General features: G+C 50.4%; 1 protein-coding gene across 1 annotated transcript in view; it reads right to left on the reverse strand.

Moving 5' to 3' along the window:
* Positions 1-11777: 11777 nt before the first annotated feature.
* Positions 11778-24074, reverse strand: part of LOC147108994 (tubulin polyglutamylase TTLL5-like) — a 166084-nt gene continuing 153787 nt past the window's right edge. The window contains exon 16 of the mRNA XM_086004163.1: positions 11778-12287. Within this exon, the coding sequence (XP_085860289.1) occupies positions 12117-12287 (171 nt within the window). The 3' untranslated portion in view covers positions 11778-12116. The remainder of the gene's footprint in view (positions 12288-24074) is intronic.

Consider the following 24074-nt stretch of genomic DNA (forward strand, 5'->3'; position numbering starts at 1 on the left):
AGCACGTAATCCAGGCCGACAGTCCCAGTGCAGTGCAGAGGGAGGGGAGTTCTCCCCGGTGTCCTGGGGCCAATATTTATCCCTCAACCAACATCACTAAAAGCAGATGATCTGGTCATTAACACATTGCTGTTTGTGGGAGCTTGCTGTGTGCAAATTGGCTGCTGCGTTTTCTACATTACAACAGTGACTACACTTCAAAAGTACTTCATTGGCTGTGAAGCGCTTTGGGACGTCCTGAGGTGGTGAATAATCGCTCTTGTGAAGCACCTTGGGATATTTTTTCTACATTAAAGGTGCTATGATGTTGTCTGTTGATGGAGACTGCACGTGCGTGGCCTCACCTGGCTGGGGGTCAGTCTCCCTCTCTGTTGATGGAGACAGCACGTGCGTGGCCTCACCTGGCTGGGGGTCAGTCTCCCTCTCTGTTGATGGAGCCAGCACGTGCGTGGCCTCACCTGGCTGGGGGTCAGTCTCCCTCTCTGTTGATGGAGACTGCACGTGCGTGGCCTCACCTGGCTGGGGGTCAGTCTCCCTCTCTGTTGATGGAGACTGCACGTGCGTGGCCTCACCTGGCTGGGGGTCAGTCTCCCTCTCTGTTGATGGAGACTGCACGTGCGTGGCCTCACCTGGCTGGGGGTCAGTCTCCCTCTCTCTTGTGCTCTTTCCAAGACCATCAGCTATCAGCATTTATTATTTTTATAACTTGAATTCCAGGAATGGTGGCCTCCGGCTGTGAGGAGTGCTCAGGAATCCCCATCGTTCATTCTCCTGCCAGCAACTTGGTGGAAGTTGGAGATAGGAGCAGGGCCCAGAGCTGTCACCTGGCAGGCGGAAGGGAGGGGAGGGGAATGTTATGAGGTGCAGAAGGTTCACCTCGAGAAGCTCACCTCAAAGCCAAAGCAGAGAGAGAGCAGAAACTCCACCCACACACACAGCAGACCTCCGTTCCAAATACTGTAAAGGTGTTGACGTTTCAGTCAAGCTTCTGCCCAAGGCCAACCTGACAGCATAAGGCCTCTGATATATCAGCCAATACTAACCCTCTATACTGATACTGGGGCACTGTGGTCTCGGAGCCCCACTCTCACATTCGATCACCTGCTACTAATTTGGTGGAAATCCTGAGCTGGGCAAAGAACACAGCAATGGAGAACTCGCTCCCCGCTCCTGCCTCCATGTGAACAGAAATTGAAAACAGGAGGCCCATTTTCGATCGACATTCACTGTTGTAAGTCAGTTATACATTTTGCCTGGTTTACTGGGGGAGGTAGAGTTAAATGTACCCCCGTGTCGATATTTCCTCCTCCCCCACCCCCACGCAGTTTGAAAATCTCCCCACTCCGATAGTATGTTCCCCCACTGCCTGATACACTAGTGTGGGAACGGTTTAAAGTGAATCTGTGTCCTGGGCTCACGGTGCGGCCCCCCCAGTGCCTGATACACTAGTGTGGGAACGGTTTAAAGTGAATCTGTGTCCTGGGCTCATGGTGCGACCCCCCCAGTGCCTGATATACTAGTGTGGGAACGGTTTAAAGTGAATCTGTGTCCTGGGCTCACGGTGCGACCCCCCCAGTGCCTGATACACTAGTGTGGGAACGGTTTAAAGTGAATCTGTGTCCTGGGCTCACGGTGCGGCCCCCCCAGTGCCTGATACACTAGTGTGGGAACGGTTTAAAGTGAATCTGTGTCCTGGGCTCATGGTGCGGCCCCCCCACTGCCTGATACACTAGTGTGGGAACGGTTTAAAGTGAATCTGTGTCCTGGGCTCATGGTGCGGCCCCCCCAGTGCCTGATATACTAGTGTGGGAACGGTTTAAAGTGAATCTGTGTCCTGGGCTCACGGTGCGGCCCCCCCAGTGCCTGATACACTAGTGTGGGAACGGTTTAAAGTGAATCTGTGTCCTGGGCTCACGGTGCGGCCCCCCCAGTGCCTGATACACTAGTGTGGGAACGGTTTAAAGTGAATCTGTGTCCTGGGCTCATGGTGCGGCCCCCCCAGTGCCTGATATACTAGTGTGGGAACAGTTTAAAGTGAATCTGTGTCCTGGGCTCATGGTGCGGCCCCCCCAGTGCCTGATATACTAGTGTGGGAACAGTTTAAAGTGAATCTGTGTCCTGGGCTCATGGTGCGGCCCCCCCCAGTGCCTGATATACTAGTGTGGGAACAGTTTAAAGTGAATCTGTGCCCTGGGCTCATGGTGCGGCCCCCCCAGTGCCTGATATACTAGTGTGGGAACAGTTTAAAGTGAATCTGTGTCCTGGGCTCACGGTGCGGCCCCCCCAGTGCCTGATACACTAGTGTGGGAACGGTTTAAAGTGAATCTGTGTCCTGGGCTCACGGTGCGGCCCCCCCAGTGCCTGATATACTAGTGTGGGAACGGTTTAAAGTGAATCTGTGTCCTGGGCTCACGGTGCGGCCCCCCCAGTGCCTGATACACTAGTGTGGGAACGGTTTAAAGTGAATCTGTGCCCTGGGCTCACGGTGCGGCCCCCCCAGTGCCTGATACACTAGTGTGGGAACGGTTTAAAGTGAATCTGTGCCCTGGGCTCACGGTGCGGCCCCCCCAGTGCCTGATACACTAGTGTGGGAACGGTTTAAAGTGAATCTGTGTCCTGGGCTCACGGTGCGGCCCCCCCAGTGGCTGATACACTAGTGTGGGAACGGTTTAAAGTGAATCTGTGTCCTGGGCTCACGGTGCGGCCCCCCCAGTGCCTGATACACTAGTGTGGGAACGGTTTAAAGTGAATCTGTGTCCTGGGCTCACGGTGCGGCCCCCCCAGTGCCTGATATACTAGTGTGGGAACAGTTTAAAGTGAATCTGTGTCCTGGGCTCATGGTGCGGCCCCCCCAGTGCCTGATACACTAGTGTGGGAACAGTTTAAAGTGAATCTGTGTCCTGGGCTCACGGTGCGACCCCCCAAGTGCCTGATATACTAGTGTGGGAACGGTTTAAAGTGAATCTGTGCCCTGGGCTCACGGTGCGGCCCCCCCAGTGCCTGATACACCAGTGTGGGAACGGTTTAAAGTGAATCTGTGTCCTGGGCTCATGGTGCGACCCCCCCAGTGCCTGATACACTAGTGTGGGAACAGTTTAAAGTGAATCTGTGCCCTGGGCTCACGGTGCGGCCCCCCCAGTGCCTGATACACTAGTGTGGGAACAGTTTAAAGTGAATCTGTGTCCTGGGCTCACGGTGCGGCCCCCCCAGTGCCTGATATACTAGTGTGGGAACGGTTTAAAGTGAATCTGTGTCCTGGGCTCACGGTGCGGCCCCCCCAGTGCCTGATATACTAGTGTGGGAACGGTTTAAAGTGAATCTGTGTCCTGGGCTCATGGTGCGACCCCCCCAGTGCCTGATACACTAGTGTGGGAACGGTTTAAAGTGAATCTGTGTCCTGGGCTCACGGTGCGACCCCCCCAGTGCCTGATATACTAGTGTGGGAACAGTTTAAAGTGAATCTGTGTCCTGGGCTCATGGTGCGACCCCCCCAGTGCCTGATATACTAGTGTGGGAACGGTTTAAAGTGAATCTGTGCCCTGGGCTCACGGTGCGGCCCCCCCAGTGCCTGATATACTAGTGTGGGAACGGTTTAAAGTGAATCTGTGTCCTGGGCTCATGGTGCGACCCCCCCAGTGCCTGATACACTAGTGTGGGAACAGTTTAAAGTGAATCTGTGCCCTGGGCTCACGGTGCGGCCCCCCCACTGCCTGATATACTAGTGTGGGAACGGTTTAAAGTGAATCTGTGTCCTGGGCTCACGGTGCGGCCCCCGCAGTGCCTGATATACTAGTGTGGGAACAGTTTAAAGTGAATCTGTGCCCTGGGCTCACGGTGCGGCCCCCCCAGTGCCTGATACACTAGTGTGGGAACGGTTTAAAGTGAATCTGTGTCCTGGGCTCACGGTGCGGCCCCCCCAGTGCCTGATACACTAGTGTGGGAACGGTTTAAAGTGAATCTGTGTCCTGGGCTCACGGTGCGACCCCCCCAGTGCCTGATACACTAGTGTGGGAACAGTTTAAAAGTGAATCTGTGTCCTGGGCTCACGGTGCGGCCCCCCCAGTGCCTGATATACTAGTGTGGGAACGGTTTAAAGTGAATCTGTGCCCTGGGCTCACGGTGCGGCCCCCCCAGTGCCTGATACACTAGTGTGGGAACAGTTTAAAGCGAATCTGTGTCCTGGGCTCACGGTGCGGCCCCCCCAGTGCCTGATACACTAGTGTGGGAACAGTTTAAAGCGAATCTGTGTCCTGGGCTCACGGTGCGGCCCCCCCAGTGCCTGATACACTAGTGTGGGAACAGTTTAAAGCGAATCTGTGTCCTGGGCTCACGGTGCGGCCCCCCCAGTGCCTGATATACTAGTGTGGGAACGGTTTAAAGTGAATCTGTGTCCTGGGCTCATGGTGCGGCCCCCCCAGTGCCTGATATACTAGTGTGGGAACGGTTTAAAGTGAATCTGTGTCCTGGGCTCACGGTGCGGCCCCCCCAGTGCCTGATATACTAGTGTGGGAACGGTTTAAAGTGAATCTGTGCCCTGGGCTCACGGTGCGGCCCCCCCAGTGCCTGATATACTAGTGTGGGAACAGTTTAAAGTGAATCTGTGTCCTGGGCTCACGGTGCGACCCCCCCAGTGCCTGATACACTAGTGTGGGAACGGTTTAAAGTGAATCTGTGTCCTGGGCTCACGGTGCGGCCCCCCCAGTGCCTGATACACTAGTGTGGGAACAGTTTAAAGTGAATCTGTGTCCTGGGCTCATGGTGCGGCCCCCCCAGTGCCTGATATACTAGTGTGGGAACGGTTTAAAGTGAATCTGTGTCCTGGGCTCACGGTGCGGCCCCCCCAGTGCCTGATATACTAGTGTGGGAACGGTTTAAAGTGAATCTGTGCCCTGGGCTCACGGTGCGGCCCCCCCAGTGCCTGATATACTAGTGTGGGAACGGTTTAAAGTGAATCTGTGTCCTGGGCTCACGGTGCGGCCCCCCCAGTGCCTGATACACTAGTGTGGGAACGGTTTAAAGTGAATCTGTGTCCTGGGCTCACGGTGCGGCCCCCCCAGTGCCTGATACACTAGTGTGGGAACGGTTTAAAGTGAATCTGTGTCCTGGGCTCACGGTGCGGCCCCCCCAGTGCCTGATACACTAGTGTGGGAACGGTTTAAAGTGAATCTGTGCCCTGGGCTCACGGTGCGGCCTCCCCACTGCCTGATATACTAGTGTGGGAACGGTTTAAAGTGAATCTGTGTCCTGGGCTCACGGTGCGGCCCCCCCAGTGCCTGATACACTCGTGTGGGAACGGTTTAAAGTGAATCTGTGTCCTGGGCTCACGGTGCGGCCCCCCCAGTGCCTGATACACTAGTGTGGGAACAGTTTAAAGTGAATCTGTGCCCTGGGCTCACGGTGCGGCCCCCCCAGTGCCTGATACACTAGTGTGGGAAAAGTTTAAAGTGAATCTGTGTCCTGGGCTCACGGTGCGGCCCCCCCAGTGCCTGATATACTAGTGTGGGAACGGTTTAAAGTGAATCTGTGTCCTGGGCTCAGTGTCCCTCCCTGGAATGCAAATGTGTAGTCCAGAGCGTCACGCTGCAGCTGTTTTTGAATGAGATGAAAGCAGCCTGCTGCACTTGGTGCCCTGGTTACTGGAATCGCCAGTGATAGCACATCACTGGCAGCTGGCACAGTCTGGGTGGAGGGGTGGTGCCATTCAATGTTTCGGATAGTTTGCAGATCATTCCTGTCAGTTCACATTACAGTTAAACTGGAGCTGAACCTTGCAGTTTAAAATCACAATATAAATGGCATTATTCTGAGTTTAGCTCTTGCACTGCCACATATAATGACAATCGAACAGGGAAAGTGAGGGTGGGGGGAGATAGAGCATGGGAAAGAGAGAGAGAGAGAGAGAGAGAGAGAGCACTGAGGGAGTATCAGAGCAAAAGAGCAGGAGAATGAGATAAAGAAAGAGCGTGCATGCACACTGAAGGAGAACAGAGAGACAGAGCAAGAAAAATAAAAAAGAGGGGGTGTAACAGTGACATCGGATCGAGGGGGTGTAATGGGTGACAGAGAGCACTCCCTCAGTACTGCCCCTCCGACAGTGCAGCGCTCCCTCAGTACTGCCCCTCCGACAGTGCAGCGCTCCCTCAGTACTGATCCTCCGACAGTGCAGCACTCCCTCAGTACTGCCCCTCCGACAGTGCAGCACTCCCTCAGTACTGCCCCTCCGACAGTGCAGCGCTCCCTCAGTACTGCCCCTCCGACAGTGCAGCGCTCCCTCAGTACTGCCCCTCCGACAGTGCAGCGCTCCCTCAGTACTGCCCCTCCGACAGTGCAGCACTCCCTCAGTACTGCCCCTCCGACAGTGCAGCGCTCCCTCAGTACTGCCCCTCCGACAGTGCAGCGCTCCCTCAGTACTGATCCTCCGACAGTGCAGCACTCCCTCAGTACTGCCCCTCCGACAGTGCGGCGCTCCCTCAGTACTGCCCCTCCGACAGTGCAGCACTCCCTCAGTACTGCCCCTCCGACAGTGCAGCACTCCCTCAGTACTGCCCCTCCGACAGTGCAGCAATCCCTCAGTACTGCCCCTCCGACAGTGCAGCGCTCCCTCAGTACTGCCCCTCCGACAGTGCAGCGCTCCCTCAGTACTGCCCCTCCGACAGTGCAGCACTCCCTCAGTACTGCCCCTCCGACAGTGCAGCTTTCCCTCAGTACTGCCCCTCCGACAGTGCAGCTTTCCCTCAGTACTGCCCCTCCGACAGTGCAGCTTTCCCTCAGTACTGATCCTCTGACAGTGCAGCACTCCCTTAGAACTGCACTGGGACTGTCAGCCTGGACTATGGGCTCAAGTCTCTGGAGTGGGGCTTAAACCCTCGACCTTCTGACTCAGAGGCGAGAGTGCTACCCACCGAGCCACGGCTGACACCTGAATACTGAGTACTATTCATTAACCTGTTCAATGTTCAAGAAATGTGTTTATTGATTTATAGCCTGAGCTACCGTCTGAAGACAAGGGGATCAGACGGTGGTACATGATATACTCCTCTGTGCCGGAGTACAGTGACAGAGGCTCTCTGTTCAACCGCTGGGTTGCACTACATTAACATTATTGGATAAAAGGTCCATAGGGGATGCAAGCTCTTGCTTACGGAAGAGGCTGGAAATGCTGAAGTCACAGAACCATAGAATCATAGAATGGTTACAGCACAGAAGGAGGCCATTCGGCCCGTCGAGCCCATGCCGGTTCTCTGCAAGAGAGCTTCAGCTAGTCCCACTCCCCCGCCCTTTCCCCGTAGCCCTGCAAATTTCTTTCCTTCATTTACTTATCCAATTCTCTTTTGAAAGCCGTGATCGAGTCTGCCTCCACCGCCCTTTCAGGCAGTGCATTCCAGATCCTAACCACTCGCTGCGTAAAAAAGTTTACCCTCATGTCGCCTTTGGTCCTTCTGTCAATCACCTTAAATCTGTGTCCTCTGGTTCTCGACCCTTCCGCCAATGGGAACAGTTTCTCTCTATCTACTCTGCCTAGACCCCTCATGATTTTGAACACCTCTATCAAATCTCCTCTCAATCTTCTCTGCTCTAAGGAGAACAACCCCAGCTTCTCCAGTCTATCCACATAACTGAAATCCCTCATCCCTGGAATCATTCACGTAAATCTTTTCTGCACCCTCTCTAAGGTCTTCACATCCTTCCTAAAGTGCGGTGCCCAGAATTGGACACAATACTCCAGTTGAGGCCGAACCAGTGTTTTATAAAGGTTCATCATCACCTCCTTGCTTTTGTACTCTGTGCCTCTATTTATAAAGCTCAGGATCCCGTAATCTTTTTTAACCACTTTCTCAACCTGCCCTGCCACCTTCAGTGATTTGTGCACATATACCCCCAGGGCTCTCTGTTCATGCACCCCCTTTAGGATTGTACCCTTTAGTTTGTACCCTCATTCTTCCTACCAAAATGTATCACTTCACACTTTTTTGCGTTAAATTTAATCTGCCACGTGTCCGCCCATTCCACCAGCCTGTCTGTGTCCTCTTGAAGTCTATCACTATCCTCCTCACTGTTCACTATACTACTAAATTTTGAAATTGTGCCCTATACACCCAAGTCCAAGTCATTAATATATATCAAGAAAAGCAGTGGTCCTAGTACCGACCCCTGGGAAACACCACTGTATACCTTCCTCCAGTCCGAAAAACAACCGTTCACCACTACTCTCTGTTTCCTGTCACTTAGCCAATTCCGTATCCATGCTGCCACTGTCCCTTTTATTCCATGGGCTTCAACTTTGCTGGCAAGCCTATTATGTGGCACTTTATCAAACACCTCTTGGAAGTCCATTTTTACCACAACAACCGCATTGCCCTCATCAACCCTTCTCTGTTACCTCATCAAAAAACTCTATCAAGTTGGTTAAACAAGATATTTCCCTTAATAAATCCGTGCTGGCTTTCCTTAATTAATCCACACTTGTCCAAGTGACTGTAATTTTGTCCCTGATTACTGTTTCTAAAAGCTTCCCCACCACCAAGGTTAAACTGACTGGCCTGTAGTTGCTGGGTTTATCCTTGCACCCTTTTTTGAACAAGGGTGTAACATTGGCAATTGTCCAGTCCTCTGGCACCACCACCGTATCTGAGGGGGATTGGAAGATTATGGCCAGTACCTCCGCAATTTCCACCTTTACTTCCCTCAGCATCCTAGAATGAATCTCATCTGGTCCTGGTGACTTATCTACTTTAAGAACAGCCAGCCTTTCTAGCACCTCCTCTATATCAATTTTGATCAAATCCAGTAACTCGTGTACCTCCTCTTTCACTATGGCTTTGGCAGCATCTTCTTCCTTGGTGAGGACAGATGTAAAGTACTCATTTAGTACCTCAGTCATGCCCTCTGTGTCCATGCGTAGGTCTCCTTTTTGGTTCCTAATCAGCCCCACCCCTCCTCTTACTACCCATTTACTATTTATATGCCTATAGCAGACTTTTGGATCCCCTTTTATCTTAGCTGCCAATCTATTCTCATACTCTCTGGGGGAGAAATTCATTCTAGCCCCGTTTGGGGTGCTAACTTTAAAAAAATTCGGTTTTGCGCTCCAGGAAGGAAATGGAGCGCTAAATCAAGCACTCCACTTCCTCTTGGAGCACAAGTGGCAGCAGGCGGGGCGGAGACTTCAGCAGCGCTGCACACTGGGCCGTGCAGCGCCGCCGCGTTCAAAGGCTCCTTCCCTCCCTTAAAGGGAAGGTCCATTGCTGCAGGCTTTGCAATATAAGTACCTACCTGGACCCCCAAGGCAGCCGCGATCCCACGCGATCAGACCGGCACTCAATCGCGGGCAGGAACCCGCAAAAAAAAACTGGAACAAGAAAGTAAGTTTTTTTTTTACTTACCTCGGCCTTTAATCATCGCCCCCGAAGCGGCCGGCCGCCCGATGCACGCCTCCTGCAACTGTCGGTGTTTTTGACCGGCGCTGCTGCAGGGGACGGGAGTCAACTTCGGGTCTGGAGCGCTGTGCACGGCGATGACGTCATGATCTCCGGGCGAAGGAGATCGGGGCGCAGTGCCAATACGCCACCGCAAAACTCCCGGTGAATACAGCGGGAGTTGATATCAGCGCCGCCCCTGGTCGCAAAGCCATTTGTGCCCTGTTAGCACCCCAGGGGGCGCTAACAGGAGGCGCAAAGGCACCCAATTCTGCCCCTCTCTTTGCCCTCTTAATTCCTTTCTCACTTCCCCTCTGAACTTTCTATATTCAGCCTGGTTCTCACTTGTATTCTCAACCTGACATCTGTCATACGCCCCCTTTTTCTGCTTCATCTTACTCTCTATCTCTCATCATCCAGGGAGCTCTGGCTTTGATTGCCCGATCTTTCCCCGCCACGGGAATGTACCTCAACTGTATCCGAACCATCTCCTCTTTAAAGGCAGCCCATTGTTCGATTACAGTTTTGCCTGCCAATCTTTGTTTCCAATTTACCCGGGCCAGATCCATTCTCAACCCACTGAAATTGGCCTTCCTCCAATTTAGTATTTTTACTCTAGATTGCGCCCTGTCCTTTTCCATAGCTAATCTAAACCTTATGATACTATGATCACTGTTCCCTAAATGTTCACCTACTGACACTTGCTCCACTTGACCCACCTCATTCCCCAGAACCTGATCCAGCAATGCCGCCTTCCTCGTTGGGCTGGAAATGTATTGATTAAGAAAGTTCACCAGAACACACTTTAGACATTCTTCCCCTCTCTGCCCTTTACACTATTACTATCCCAATCTATATTAGGATAGTTGATGTCCCCCATTTTCACTACTCTATAGTTCTTGATCCTCACTCTAATGTCCCTGCAAATTTGCTCCTCCATATCCTTCCCACGAGTTGGCGGCCTATAGAATACACCTAGTAATGTAATGGCACCTACACTGTTCATTAACTCTAACCAAATAGATTCTGTCCTTGACCCCTCCAGGACATCCTCTCTCTCCAGCACTGTAACATTCTCCTTAATCAATACTGCCACACCACCTCCTTTCTTTCCTTCCCTATCTTTCCTGAACACCTTATATCCAGGAATATTTAGTACCCAATCCTGCCCTTTTTTGAGCCAGGTCTCCGTTATCGCCATTACATCATATTACCATGTGGCTATCTGTGCCTGCAGCTCACCAACCTTATTTACCACGCTTCGTGCGTTTACACACATGCACTGTAAACCCTTCTTGTATTCTCTTAGTCTGACCCCACCTAATACCGCACTATTTCTTACTCTAGTGCTCTCTGTCTCTCCCAATCCTTCGCACACCTTGTTTCTCCTTTCTAATGCTACATCCTGATGCCCATCCCCTTGCCAAATTTGTTTAAACCCTCCCCAACAGCACTAGCAAACGCCCCCTTGAACATACTGGTCCCAGTTCTGTTGAGGTGTAACCCGTCCGGCCTGTACAGGTCCCACCTCCCCCAGAACCGGTCCCAATGTCCCAGGAATCTGAAGCCCTCCCTCCTGCACCATCTCTCCAGCCACGCATTCATCTGCTCTATCCTCCTATTTCTATACTCACTAGCTCATGGCACCAGGAGCAATCTGTAGATTGCTACCTTTGAGGTCCTGCTTATTAATCTCTTTCCTAGCTCAAGGAACATAGCTCGCTTAAAAACCCCAAAACACAGCAGTGTTAGGAAACACTGTACTGAGATTTCAAGACTCGAAGGAGTACCGTTAAACCCAACCTTAATAAACTGTTTGACACAAACACAAAACATAAGTGGGGACATGGTCGCAAACAGAAGAGAGAAGAGCAGAGTTCCGTTTGAACTATTCGACAGAGGGTGGGGAATGCGTGAAGCCGTCTGTTCAGGGAGTGTCGGCAACTTTCAAGGGATCTGGATAGAGTTTTTGACATAGGATCAGAGGAATTACAAGGTCCGTCTAGTTCGCCTTCTACCATCATGATCATCCCATGATCCATGATAATGGAGTTGTTGACCAATCAGTGATCAATCTCTATCAATGAGTCTACAACAGAGCCAGACATGAGGTGAGGAAAACTCCCAGTGGTGGAGAGCTTTGGGAACCAAAGGTCCAGAGCCACCTGTTCCTCCCGAACTCGCTACACTCACCACACGTCACGTCTCAAATTACTCACATACTGTGTCTCAAAATGTTATTGATGAGACAAGTGAAGGAGGCATACAAGACACAGAGTATAAACGACATTGGGAACTTTGGGACTGCAATGGCCCCTTGCTGCCCCGTATATTGCTATGCTCCAATACACCCCGAGCTCCCTTCTATAGGAGGCATTCTTCATGTCTCCCCCTCTAATAGGGACACCATACTAAAACTCTTTCAACAACACACCTTCTGTGGGGCTCCCAAGAACTGCCTCACACGGTGAAGCGGCTGTCGGTGTATTTGCTGACTGTACAGAAGCTGTTTGATACAGTGAAAAATTTTACTCACAATCCATCGTCCAACCCACCGAGCGAAAGCTGCTGGATAACGTTTGATCTGATTAACCTGGCCTGGCATCAGTGAGCATTGCCAGGCTAACACGAAACACTGCAGTCTTTGCTAGTGTTGAACAACAACGCCATTCGGGAAAAAGTGGGTTCTTTTTTCAGACCTTACCGGGAGGCTGCAGAAGCGGCTCTGTCGACATATCCAGAGTTGGGTGCCTGAAGGTCGGGCTGGGCACTGCGTGTCGGACCCAAGTTATTGACTGATGAGCGGAGGCCTGGCGTCATCAACATGTTTTCTCTGCTCAGTGCTCCACTTGCCAGGTTCATGTTGGATAACTGTGAGAAAAATAAATGAGCAATCATGGAGGGCAACACCGCCCAGCCCATTTGTGTCCTCAGCTGACACATGCACACACACGGGCACATACACGCGGGCACACACGCGCACGCACGGTTATTTGATACAATATTAAAATACTGCACACAATAACAAAAAGGAGAATGAGACAAAATGGACATATCCCTGAGGGAAAATGGATATAATATTAAACAGAAGAGATTGAGGACAGCGAGCAGGAGAATTTTTTTTACACAGAGGGTTGTTAGGCTGTGGAATTCACTACCGGAGTTAGTGACTAAAGCAAAAAGCAAGGGGAGAGTTTTTAGATTACTGAGTAAAGCCCCCCGGGGTACATCAAGGTAGTCAGTTCCTCTCACAGCCTTGAAGTTTCTCTTGCCCAAAGGAAGCAAGCCCAAGCTCATTAACTTCGGGGTCCAGGTACATAGATCGTTCAAATGTTATGGACAGGTGCAGGAAATAATCAAAAAGGCTAATTGGAATGCTGGCCTTTATATCTAGAGGACTAGAATAGAAGTTATGCTGCAGCTGTACAAAACCCTGGTTACACCACACCTGGAGTACTGTGAGCACCACAGGATATATTGGCCTTGGAGGGAGTGCAGCGTAGATTTACCAGAATGATACCCAGACTCCAAGGGTTAAGTTACGAGGAGAGATTACACAAATTAGGGTTGTATTCCCTGGAATTTAGAAGGTTAAGGGGTGGTTTGATCGAAGTTTTCAAGATATTAAGGGAAACAGATAGGGTGGATAGAGAGAAACTATTTCCGTTAGTTGGGGAGTCTAGGACTAGGGGGCAGAGTCTAAAATTTGGAGCCAAACCTTTCAGGAGTGAAATTAGGAAACACTTCTACACACAAAGGGTGGTAGAAGTTTGGAACTCTCTTCTGTAAACGGCAGTTGATGCTAGATTAATTGTTAATTTTAATCTGAGATTGATAGATTTTTGTTAACCAGAGTTATTAAAGGATATGGGGCAAAGGGTATATGGAGTTAGGTCACAGATCAGCCATGATAAGAACATAAGAATTAGGAGCAGGAGTCGGCCATTCGGCCCCTCGAGCCTGCTCCGCCATTCAATAAGATCATGGCTGATCTACAACCTCAACTGCAATTTCTCGCCCGATCTCCATATCTCTTGGTTCCCCTAGATTCCAAAAATCTATCGATTTCTGTCTTGAGTATACTCAACAACTGAGCATCCACAGCCCTTTAGGGTAGAGAATTGCAAATATTCACAACCCTCTGAATGAAGAAATTCCTCCTTATCTCAGTCTTAAATAGCCAACCTCTTATCCTGAGTCTACGCCCCCTAGCTGTAGTGGCAGCACGGTGGCATAGTGGTTAGCACTGTTGCCTCACAGCGCCAGGGACCCGGGTTCAAATCTGGCCTCGGGTGACTGTCTGTGTGGAGTTTGCACATTCGCCCCGTGATTGCGTGGGTTTCCTCCGGGTGCTCCGGTTTCCTCCCACAGTCCAAAGGTGTGCGGGTTAGGTTGATTGGCCATGATAGGGGGGATTAAATATGTGGGGTTACTGGGATAGGGCTTGGGTGGGATGGCTGTCGGTGTAGGGACCGGGTGCTAGGGTTTGGATGATCAGCCATGATCTCGTTGAATGGCGGAGCAGGCTCGAAGGGCCGAATGGCCTACTCCTGCTCCTAGTTTCTATGTAGACTCTCCAGCCGGGGTAAACAACCACTTTTTAAAAATTCATTCCTGGGTCACCGACAAGGCCAGCATTTATAACCCATCACTAATTGCCCTTGAGAAGGTGGTGGTGAGCCTCCTTCTTGAACCGCTGCAGTCTGTGTGGTGTCTACCCTGTCAATCCCTCTCAGAATCTTGTATGTTTCAATGAGATCACCTCTCATTCTTCTAAACTCCAGAGAGTATCGGCCCATTCTACTCAATCTCTCCTCATAGGACAACCCTCTCATCCCAGGAATCAATCTAGTGACCCTTCGTTGCACCGCCTCCAAGGCAAGTTTATCCTTCCTCAATAAGGAAACCAAAACCTATCACAGTACTCCAGGTGTGGTCTCACCAAGGCCCTGTACAATTGTAGCAAGACTTCCTTACTCTGGTACTCCAACCCCCTTGCAATAAAGGCCAACATGCCATTTGCCTTCCCAATTGCTTGCTGTACCTGAATGCTAACTCTCTGTGTTTCCTGTACGAGGACCCCTAAATCTCTCTGAACACCAACATTTAATAGTTTCTCACCATTTAAAAAATATTGTTTTTCTATTCTTCCTCGATCGACAGGGTAGATGCCGAGAGGTTGTTTCCCCTGGCTAGAGTGTCTAGAACTAGGGGTCACAGTCTCAGGATAAGGGGTCAGCCATTTAAGACTGAGATGAGGAAGAATTTCTTCACTCAGAGGGTGGTGAATCTTTGGAATTCTCTCCCCCAGAGGGCTGTGGAGGCTCAGTCATTGAGTATATTCAAGGCTGAGATCGATAGAGTTTTGGACTCATGGGGAATCAAGGGATATGAAGATTGGGCGGGAAAGTGGAGTTGAGGTTGAAGATCAGCCGTGGTCTTATTGAATGGTGGAGCAGGCTCGAGGGACCCATATGGCCTACTCCTGCTCCTAATTCTTTTGGAAATCCAAATATACCAGATCCACTGGTTCCCCTTTATCTACCGTGCTAGTTACAGCCTCAAAAAACTCGAATAAATTGTCCAACATGATTTCCCTTTCATAAAACCATGTATGATTTTCTAAATGCCCTGTTACCACTTCCTTAATAATGGATTCCAGCATTTTCCCAACATCGGATGTCAGGCTAACTGGTCTGTAGTTCCTGGTTTTCTCTCTCCCTCCTTTCTTGAATAGCGGGGTTACATTTGCTCCCTTCCAATCCACTGGAACTGTTCTAGAATCTAGGGAATTTTGGAAGATCACAATCAATGCATCCACTATCTCTGCAGCCACCTCTTTTAGAACTCTAGGATATAGGCCATTGGGTCCAGGGGATTTGTCGGCTATTAGTCCCATTAGTTTCTCAAGTATTTTTTCTCTACTGATATTAACTACTTTAAGATCCTCACTCTCATTAGCCTCTTGGTTCCACACTGTTTTTGGTAAGCTTTTTGTGTCTTTTACTGTGAAGACAGATACAAAATATTTGTTTCAAGTCTCTGCCATTTCCTTATTCCCCATTATAATTTCTCCTGTCCCAGCCTCTAAGGGACCAACGTTTACTTTTGCTACTCTCTTCCATTCTACATACTTGTAGAAACTCTTACAATCTGTTTTTATATTTCTTGCTGGTTTACTCTCATTCTATTTTCTCCATTTTTATTAATTTTTTGATCATCCTTTGCTGGTTTCTAAAGCTCTCACAATCCTCAGGCTTACTACTATTCTTCGCAACATTATAAGCCTCTTCTTTTAATCTAATACTATCCTTAACTTCTTTAGTTAGCCACAGATGGATCACTTTTCCCATGGAGTATTTATTTCTCAATGGAATGAATATTCATTGAGAATTTTGGAATATTTCTTTAAATGTTTGCCACTGATTATCTACTGTCCTACCTTTTAATCTAATTTCCCAATCCACCTTAGCTAACTCTCCCCACATACCTATGTAACTGGCACTATTTAAATTTAAGGCTCTTGTTTCGGGCTTACGTATTTCACTCTCAAACCCAATGTGAAATTCTATCATATTATGATCACTCTCCCCCCCAGAGGATCCTTTACTATGAGATTACTGATTAACCCGGTCTCATTGCACAATACAAGATGCAAAATAGCCTGTTCCATGGTTGGTTCCTCGACTTATTGTTCTGGGAAACTGCTTGAATGCATTCCATTAACTCATTAAATCGCTGAAGAGGCTCGCGGGACTAAATAGCCTATTCCTGTTCCTACGTTCCTCAGAACCCAATTTGGGTCACGTAGGTAGTAACATTAGGGATGAAGACGTCTTATGGCAACCTGCAGGTGCTCACTGCACACTGCCTTCTTCTCATTTCATGCTCTCTTAGGTACTGAGGATCATCAGTCCTCACGCAGGCCACAAAAGTGGACATCTCACCATAGCCAATAGTCCATCTGTTTCAAGACTGCGTTTCCCCCCTCCCCTCCTTCGTTAGTTCGGTGAAGCAAGGAGAGAGGGGGAGGGGAAAATTTCATTCATACATGCTCAAACTTTCTCACGTGATCTTCAACCACACCACTAGAATTGGATTGAACTGTGGAGGAGCAGAGTGTGAGGGTACATGAGGATGGTCCCTGTTCAGAGATCAGAGACTAGCTTCCCCTTCCCTTCAAGGCCACATTCCTCCCCATTCTGCGAGTCGCTCCAAAAACCAGTGCCTTCAGGCGGGGAGGGGCTGCTGGACCAGTCAGGTCATTCAAGTTGGGATACGGGGGGAGGTGTGAATGTGTGGAAACCAGTCCAAGGAGCTGCCAAGCATGCTTCTCAATCTTACAGAAATATTTGTGAAACTTGAGACTGCTCTGCTTGAATGGCAATAAGCAGCCCCTGGAGCCGCTCGCCCTGCCAGCACAGAACAATGCACCAAACTATCCACTGCGGCATTCCTGGAGTTCGCTATGGGGAGAAATGTGGCACAAAAAATGATTTGCTCAAAGCATTTTCAAGATTCACACCAATTTCCTGGTGACTCACCGGCGGCAGCAGTGAGAGCGGCCCTGGGTGGAGACTGAGTGCGGAGACCAAGGATTTAAGGAGCGGGGAGACAGAGAGCGGCCCAGACTCACCAGCGGAAGCAGCGAGAGCGGCCCTGGGTGGAGACTGAACTCAGAGACCGAGGAGTTAAGGAGCAGGGAGAGAGAGAGCGGCCCAGACACACCAGCGGCAGCAGTGAGAGCGGCCCTGGGTGGAGACTGAGCGCGGAGACCGATGGGTTAAGGAACAGGGAGAGAGAGAGCGGCCCAGACACACCAGCGGCAGCAGCGAGAGCGGCCCTGGGTGGAGACTGAGCACGGAGACCGAGGGTTTAAGGAGCGGGGAGACAGAGAGCGGCCCAGACACACCAGCGGAAGCAGCGAGAGCGGCCCTGGGTGGAGACTGAACTCAGAGACCGAGGAGTTAAGGAGCAGGGAGAGAGAGAGCAGCCCAGACTCACCGGTGGCAGCAGCGAGAGCGGCCCTGGGTGGAGACTGAGCGCGGAGACCGATGGGTTAAGGAACAGGGAGAGAGAGAGCGGCCCAGACACACCAGCGGCAGCAGTGAGAGCGGCCCTGGATGGAGACTGAGCTCGGAGACCGAGGAGTTAAGGAGCGGGGAGACAGAGAGCGGCCCAGACACACCAGCAGCGAGAGCGGCCCTGGGGGGAGACTGAGCACGGAGACCGAGGAGTTAAGGAACAGGGAGAGAGAGAGCGGCCCAGACTCACCGGCGGCAGCAGCGAGAGCGGCCCTGGGGGGAGACTGAACGCAGAGACCGAGGAGTTAAGGAGCAGGGAGAGAGAGAGCGGCCCAGACACACCAGCAGCGAGAGCGGCCCTGGGGGGAGATTGAACGCAGAGACCGAGGAGTTAAGGAGCAGGGAGAGAGAGAGCAGCCCAGACTCACCAGCGGCAGCAGCGAGAGCGACCCTGGGGGGAGACTGAACGCAGAGACCGAGGAGTTAAGGAGCAGGGAGAGAGAGAGCAGCCCAGACACATCGGCGGCAGCAGCGAGAAGTAAAAAGTAATCGAAGTGTGACGTCACCAGTAAGCAGGTAAGTGATTGGTTGGTGAGTATCTCTCTCTTGCTTTTTTCCAAACTTAATTTTAGTGGTTTATAGTTTCTAGGGTCTCTGTTGTGTAGCGGGGAGTGCTAGTAAACAAGGGACCTTGAGTATATCATTTAATTGTACTGTAATTGTGGTATTGATTTGATTTAATTTAATTTGAATTAATTAAAGGGTAAGTCATGGCAGCACAGCTCGGCCCCGTGGCATGCTCCTCCTGCACTATGTGGGAACTCAGGGACACTTCCTGTGTCCCTGACGACCATGTGTGCGGGAAGTGTATCCAGCTGCAGCTACTGACAGACCGCATTGCAACGCTGGAGCTGCGAATGGATACATACTGGAGCATTCGCGATGCTGAGGACATCGTGGATAGCACGTTTAGGGAGTTGGTCACACCGCAGGTAAAGGCTGCACAGGCAGGAAGGGAAAGGGTGACCGCCAGGCAGAGTAGTAGGTGCTGGAAGGTAGTGCAGGAGTCCCCTGTGGCCATCTCCCTTTCAAACAGATATACCACTTTGGATATTGTTGAGGGAGATGGCTTATCAGGGGAAGGCAGCAGCAGCCAACTTCCTGGCACCATGGGTGGTCCTGCTGCACAGGACGGGAGGAAAAAGAGCGGGAGATCTATAGTGATAGGGGATTCTATTGTAAGGGGAATAGATAGGCATTTCTGCAGCCTCAAACGAGACTCCAGGATGGTATGTTGCCTCCCTGGTGCAAGGGTAAAGGATGTCTCGGGGCGGCTGCAGGGCATTCTGGAGGGGGAGGGTGAACAGCCAGTTGTCGTGGTGCATAAAGGTACCAACGATATAGGTAATAAATGGGATGAGGTCCTAAAAGGTGAATATAGGGAGTTAGGGGTAAATTAAAAAATAGGACCTCAAAGGTAGTAATCTCAGGCTTGCTACCAGTGACACGTGCTAGTCAGAGTAGAAATAGAAGGATATTTCAGTTGAATACGTGGCTGGAGGAATGGTGCAAGGGGGAGGGATTCAAATTCCTGAGACATTGGAACCGGTTCTGGGGGAGGTGGGACCAGTACAAACTGGATGGTTTGCACCTGGGTGGGACCGGAATCGATGTCCTAGGGGGAGTGTTTGCTAGTGCTCTGGGGGAGGGTTTAAACTAAAATGGCAGGGGGTTGGGAACCTGTGCAGGGAGACAGAGGAAAGGGAAGCAAGGATAGAAACAAGAGACAGGAAGGAGAAAAGCAAAAGTGGAAGTCAGAGAAATCAAGGGTGTAAATCAAACAGGGCCACAGCAAATAATAATTCTAAAAGGACTAAGTGTTAAATAATCAAGTCTGAAGGCTTAGGCCTAGAAATTCGGTGGAGCCCCAAACGGGGCGCCAAGCTCGCCTGGGCGCCGGAATTACTGCTGCGAACGGAGTCGTTGCGCCCGCCGGAAATTCAGTTTGAGCGCCCCAAGAGGGACGCGGGGCGCTGCTCAAGGCCCTCGTGGGGTGCTGAAACTAAATATCGCAGCGCAACGTGCCGCAGCGCCACACGTTGCGGCACGGCGCGTTGCAGTACTGCAGGACTTCCTCCCCTTCTTAAGGGGGAGGGGCCTGCACCAGCGCGATGACCGATCGCGAGTGCCGGCAAAAGAGCCCGGCACCGAGGAGAAGTGCCGGGCTCTCGGGACACAGCCGGCACTGCCCGGGGGGGGATCAGGAGGCCTGGGACGGAGGTGCTGGCAGGTGGCCACCGAAAAAAATGGCCACCCCGCACCTCCACCTTAATTTGCGCCACTACCGCCACAGGTAGGCCCAGTGAACCGGGCGCGATTTGCGACCGGCATTAGAGGCGGGTGCGACCAAATATCGCGATTAAGCGGGGCGCTGCGCACACCGATGACGTCATCGGTTGCGGCGTAGTGCTACAGGCTAACGCCGCCATTAGCGCCCCGCTAAATATCGCGGGAGGTGTGGCCAGTGGCGCTAAAGCCACTGAGTGCCCTCTTTAGGCGCTAACTGGTGGCGCAGCCCACCGAATTTCTAGGCCTTTGTGTCTTAATGCAAGGAGCATTCGTAATAAGGTGGATGAATTAGCTGCACAAATAGATGTAAACGGATATGATATAATTGGGATTACGGAGACATGGCTCCAGGGTGACCAAGACTGGGAATTCAACATCCAGGGGTATTCAATATTCAGGAAGGACAGGAAAAAAGGAAAAGGAGGTGGGGTAGCATTGCTGGTTAAAGAGGAGATTAACACAATAGTAAGGAAGGATATTAGCTCTGATGATGTGGAATCTGTATGGGCAGAGCTGAGAAATACCATGGGGCAGAAAACATTAGTGGGAGTTGTACACAGACCCCCAAACAGTAATGCTGAGGTTGGGGATGGCATTAAACAGGAAATTAGAGATGCGTGCAATAAGGGCACAGCAGTTATCATGGGTGACTTTAATCTACATATAGATTGGTCTAACCAAATTAGTAACAATACTGTGGAGGAGGAATTCCTGGAGTGTATACGGGATGGTTTCCTGGACCAATATGTCGAGGAACCAACTAGAGATCAGGCCATCTTAGACTGGGTATTATGTAATGAGAAAGAATTAATTAGCAATGTTGTTGTGCGAGGCCCCTTGGGGATGAGCGATCATAATATGATAGAATTCTTCATTAAAATGGAGAGTGAAGTATTTGACTTAGAAACTAGGGTCCTGAATTTAAATAAAGGAAACTACGATGGTATGAGGCGCGAGTTGGCTAGGATGGATTGGGGAACGTTACTTAAAGGGTTGACAGGGGATAGGCAATGGCAAACATTTAAAGATCGCATGGATGAACTACAGAATTTGTTCATCCCTGTTTGGCATAAAAATAAAACAAAAAAGGTGACTCAACCGTGGCTAACAAGGGAAATTAGGGATAGCATAAGATCCAAGGAGACGACATATAATTTGGCCAGAAAAAGCAGCAAACCTGAGGATTGGGAGCAGTTTAGGATTTAGCAAAGGAGGACAAAGGGATTAATTAAGAGGGGGAAAATAGATTATGAGAGTAAGCTTGCAGGGAACATAAAAACTGACTGTAAAAGCTTCTATAGATATGTGAAGAGAAAAAGATTGGTGAAGTCAAGCGTAGGTCCCTTGCAGTCAGAATCAGGGGAATTTATAATGGGGAACAAAGAAATGGCTGACCAATTAAATACATACTTTGGTTCTGTCTTCACAAAGGAGGACACAAATAACTTCCCAGAGCTGTCGGGGAACATAGGGTCTGATGAAAGGGAGGAACTGAAAGAAATCAGTATTTGTAGGGAAATGGTGTTAGGGAAATTGACGGGACTGAAGGCCGATAAATCCCCAGGGCCTGATAATCTACATCCTAGGGTACTTAAGGAAGTGGCCCTAGAAATAGTAGATGCATTGCTGATCATCTTCCAACATTCGATGGAATCTGGAACAGTACCCATGGATTGGAAAACAGTGACAGGATCGGACAAAGTCAACATGGATTTACAAAAGGTAAATCATGCTTGACTAATCTACTGGAATTTTTTCAGATGTAACTGGTAGAATAGATAAGGGAGAACCAGTGGATGTGGTGTATTTGGACTTTCAGAAGGCTTTCGATAAGGTCCCGCATAAGAGATTAGCGTGCAAAGTTAAAGAACATGGGATTGGGGGTAAGGTACTGTCTTGGATAGAGAACTGGTTGGCAGACAAGAAGCAAAGAGTTGGAATAAACGGGTCTTTTTCCGAGTGGAAGGCAGTGACTAGTGGGGTACCGCAGGGATCGGTGCTAGGACCCGTTATTCACAATATATATAAATGATCTAGATGAGGCAACTAGATGTAATATCTCCAAGTTTGCAGACGACACAAAGCTGGGTGGGCTAGACAGACTAGATGCAGGGAAGGATGTTCCCGATGGCGGGGGAGTCCAGAACCAGGGGTCACAGTCTAAGGATAAGGGGTAAGCCATTTAGGACAGAGATGACGCCAATTCATTAAATATATTCAAGAAGGAGTTAGATATATTTCTTAAGGCTAAAGGGATCAAGGGATATGGGGAGAAAGCAGGGACAGGGTACTGAATTTGGATGATCAGCCATGATCTCAATAAATGGCGGAACAGGCTCGAGGGGCCGAATGGCCTACTCCTGCTCCTATCTTCTATGTTTCTATGTTTTTCCTGCCACTGCAAGGGCACAGGTGACCACTGTGAACGGTCAGGTTGAAATTACATATATACGACACAGAAACAGGCCATTGGGCCCAGCCGTTCTATGCTCCACACGAGCCTCCTCCCACTTCATCTCCCCTTATCAGAATATCCTTCTATTCCTTTTTCCCTCGAGTACTTATGTAGCTTCCCCTTAAATGTATCTATGCCATTTGCCTTAACTGCTCCCTGTGGTAGAGAGTTCCACATTCTCACCACTCTCTGAGTAAAGAAGTTCACCTGATTTCCCTATTGGATTTATTAGGGATTATCTTATATTTATGATGATCTCTGGTTTTGGACTTCCCCACAAGTGGAAACATGTTCTCTACGTCTACCCTATCAAACCCCTTCATAATGTTAAAGACCAAGATCAGGTCACCTCTCAGCCTTCAGTTAAGAGCCCCAGCCTCTTCAGCCTTGAGAAGGAAAAGGATCGTGTGCCTCATCCACAAGGGGTCAGGGACTCGCACCTGGTTTTCAGGGCAGGGCTATGAGTTTGTGCTTGTTATGTCACCTGATGTGCAAAGATGTACACCTGAGACATCTAATGATAGCACACAGGTCCTGCCTAGATACAATTACTTCACTGAACTGAAGCCATTGATAATAAAATGTCAACGGGGAATGTTATATACTTCAATACTACTGCCCTTGGGGTGGTAGGTGGAGCTGATGGATGCGGAGAAAGGTGGGTAGGAGGGGTTGAGGGATGGGGTGAGACGGTAATAAGGTAGGTCAGTGGGATTGAGGGAAAGGGTGAGAAGGTGGGGTTGGGGATATGGGGAGAAGGTGGGATTGAGGGACATGGTGAGAAGGTGGGATTGAGGGATATGGTGAGAAGGTGGGTAGGTGGGGCTGGGGATACGGGGGAGAAGGTAGGTGGGTGGGTGGGGTTGGGGATATGGGGAGAAAGTGGGTAGGTGGGGTTGAGGGATATGGTGAGAAGGTGGGATTGAGGGATATGGTGAGAAGGTGGGTAGGTGGGGCTGAGGGACATGGTGAGAAGGTGGGATTGAGGGATATGGTGAGAAGGTGGGTAGGTGGGGCTGAGGGACATGGTGAGAAGGTGGGGTTGAGGGATATGGTGAGAAGGTGGGTAGGTGGGGCTGAGGGACATGGTGAGAAGGTGGGGTTGAGGGATATGGGGAGAAGGTGGGTAGGTGGGGTTGAGGGATATGGGGAGAAGGTGGGTAGGTGGGGTTGAGGGATGGGGTGAGACGGTAATAAGGTAGGTCAGTGGGATTGAGGGAAAGGGTGAGAAGGTGGGGTTGAGGGACATGGTGAGAAGGTGGGTAGGTGGGGCTGAGGGAGAAGGTGAGAAGGTGGGGTTGGGGATACGGGGGAGAAGGTAGGTGGGTGGGTGGGGTTGGGGATATGGGGAGAAGGTGGGTGGGGATATGGGGAGAGGGTGGGTAGGTAGGGTTGGTGTTGTGTATGTAACCTGTTCCACCTTAAGAGAGCTTAAGCCTGTTCCACCTTAAGAGATATACTACTTTCTCAGGCTGCTGTAGACGTAATACCGGGGGTGAACACACCGGTATATAAGCACTGTGCAGTAATCTTGTATTCAGTATAGTCCCTACCTCCAACCAGTAAAGACCTGTTTTTATTGTTACTCATTAGTCTGTGTCTTAATTAACTAAATAATTCACAGACTTAACACTGGCGACGAGTCAGGTTCTTACCCTGCGGCAGTTATTCCACGGCGGTTGAAGAGAGGTTTCAAACCTCACCACTCACCACCCCACTGGAAGCGACAGGCATTAGGACCCTGAAGCCTCCATCAGCTTGTGAACCGGAGTAGAAGACAGGACTGGGGAAGAGAGAGGTACAGGGCGATAGCGATCGGCAGATAAGGGC

The sequence above is a fragment of the Somniosus microcephalus genome, chromosome 12 (assembly GCF_052327205.1).
Source record: "Somniosus microcephalus isolate GS21.2 chromosome 12, FLI_Smic_1.0, whole genome shotgun sequence".
Lineage (NCBI taxonomy): Eukaryota > Metazoa > Chordata > Chondrichthyes > Squaliformes > Somniosidae > Somniosus > Somniosus microcephalus.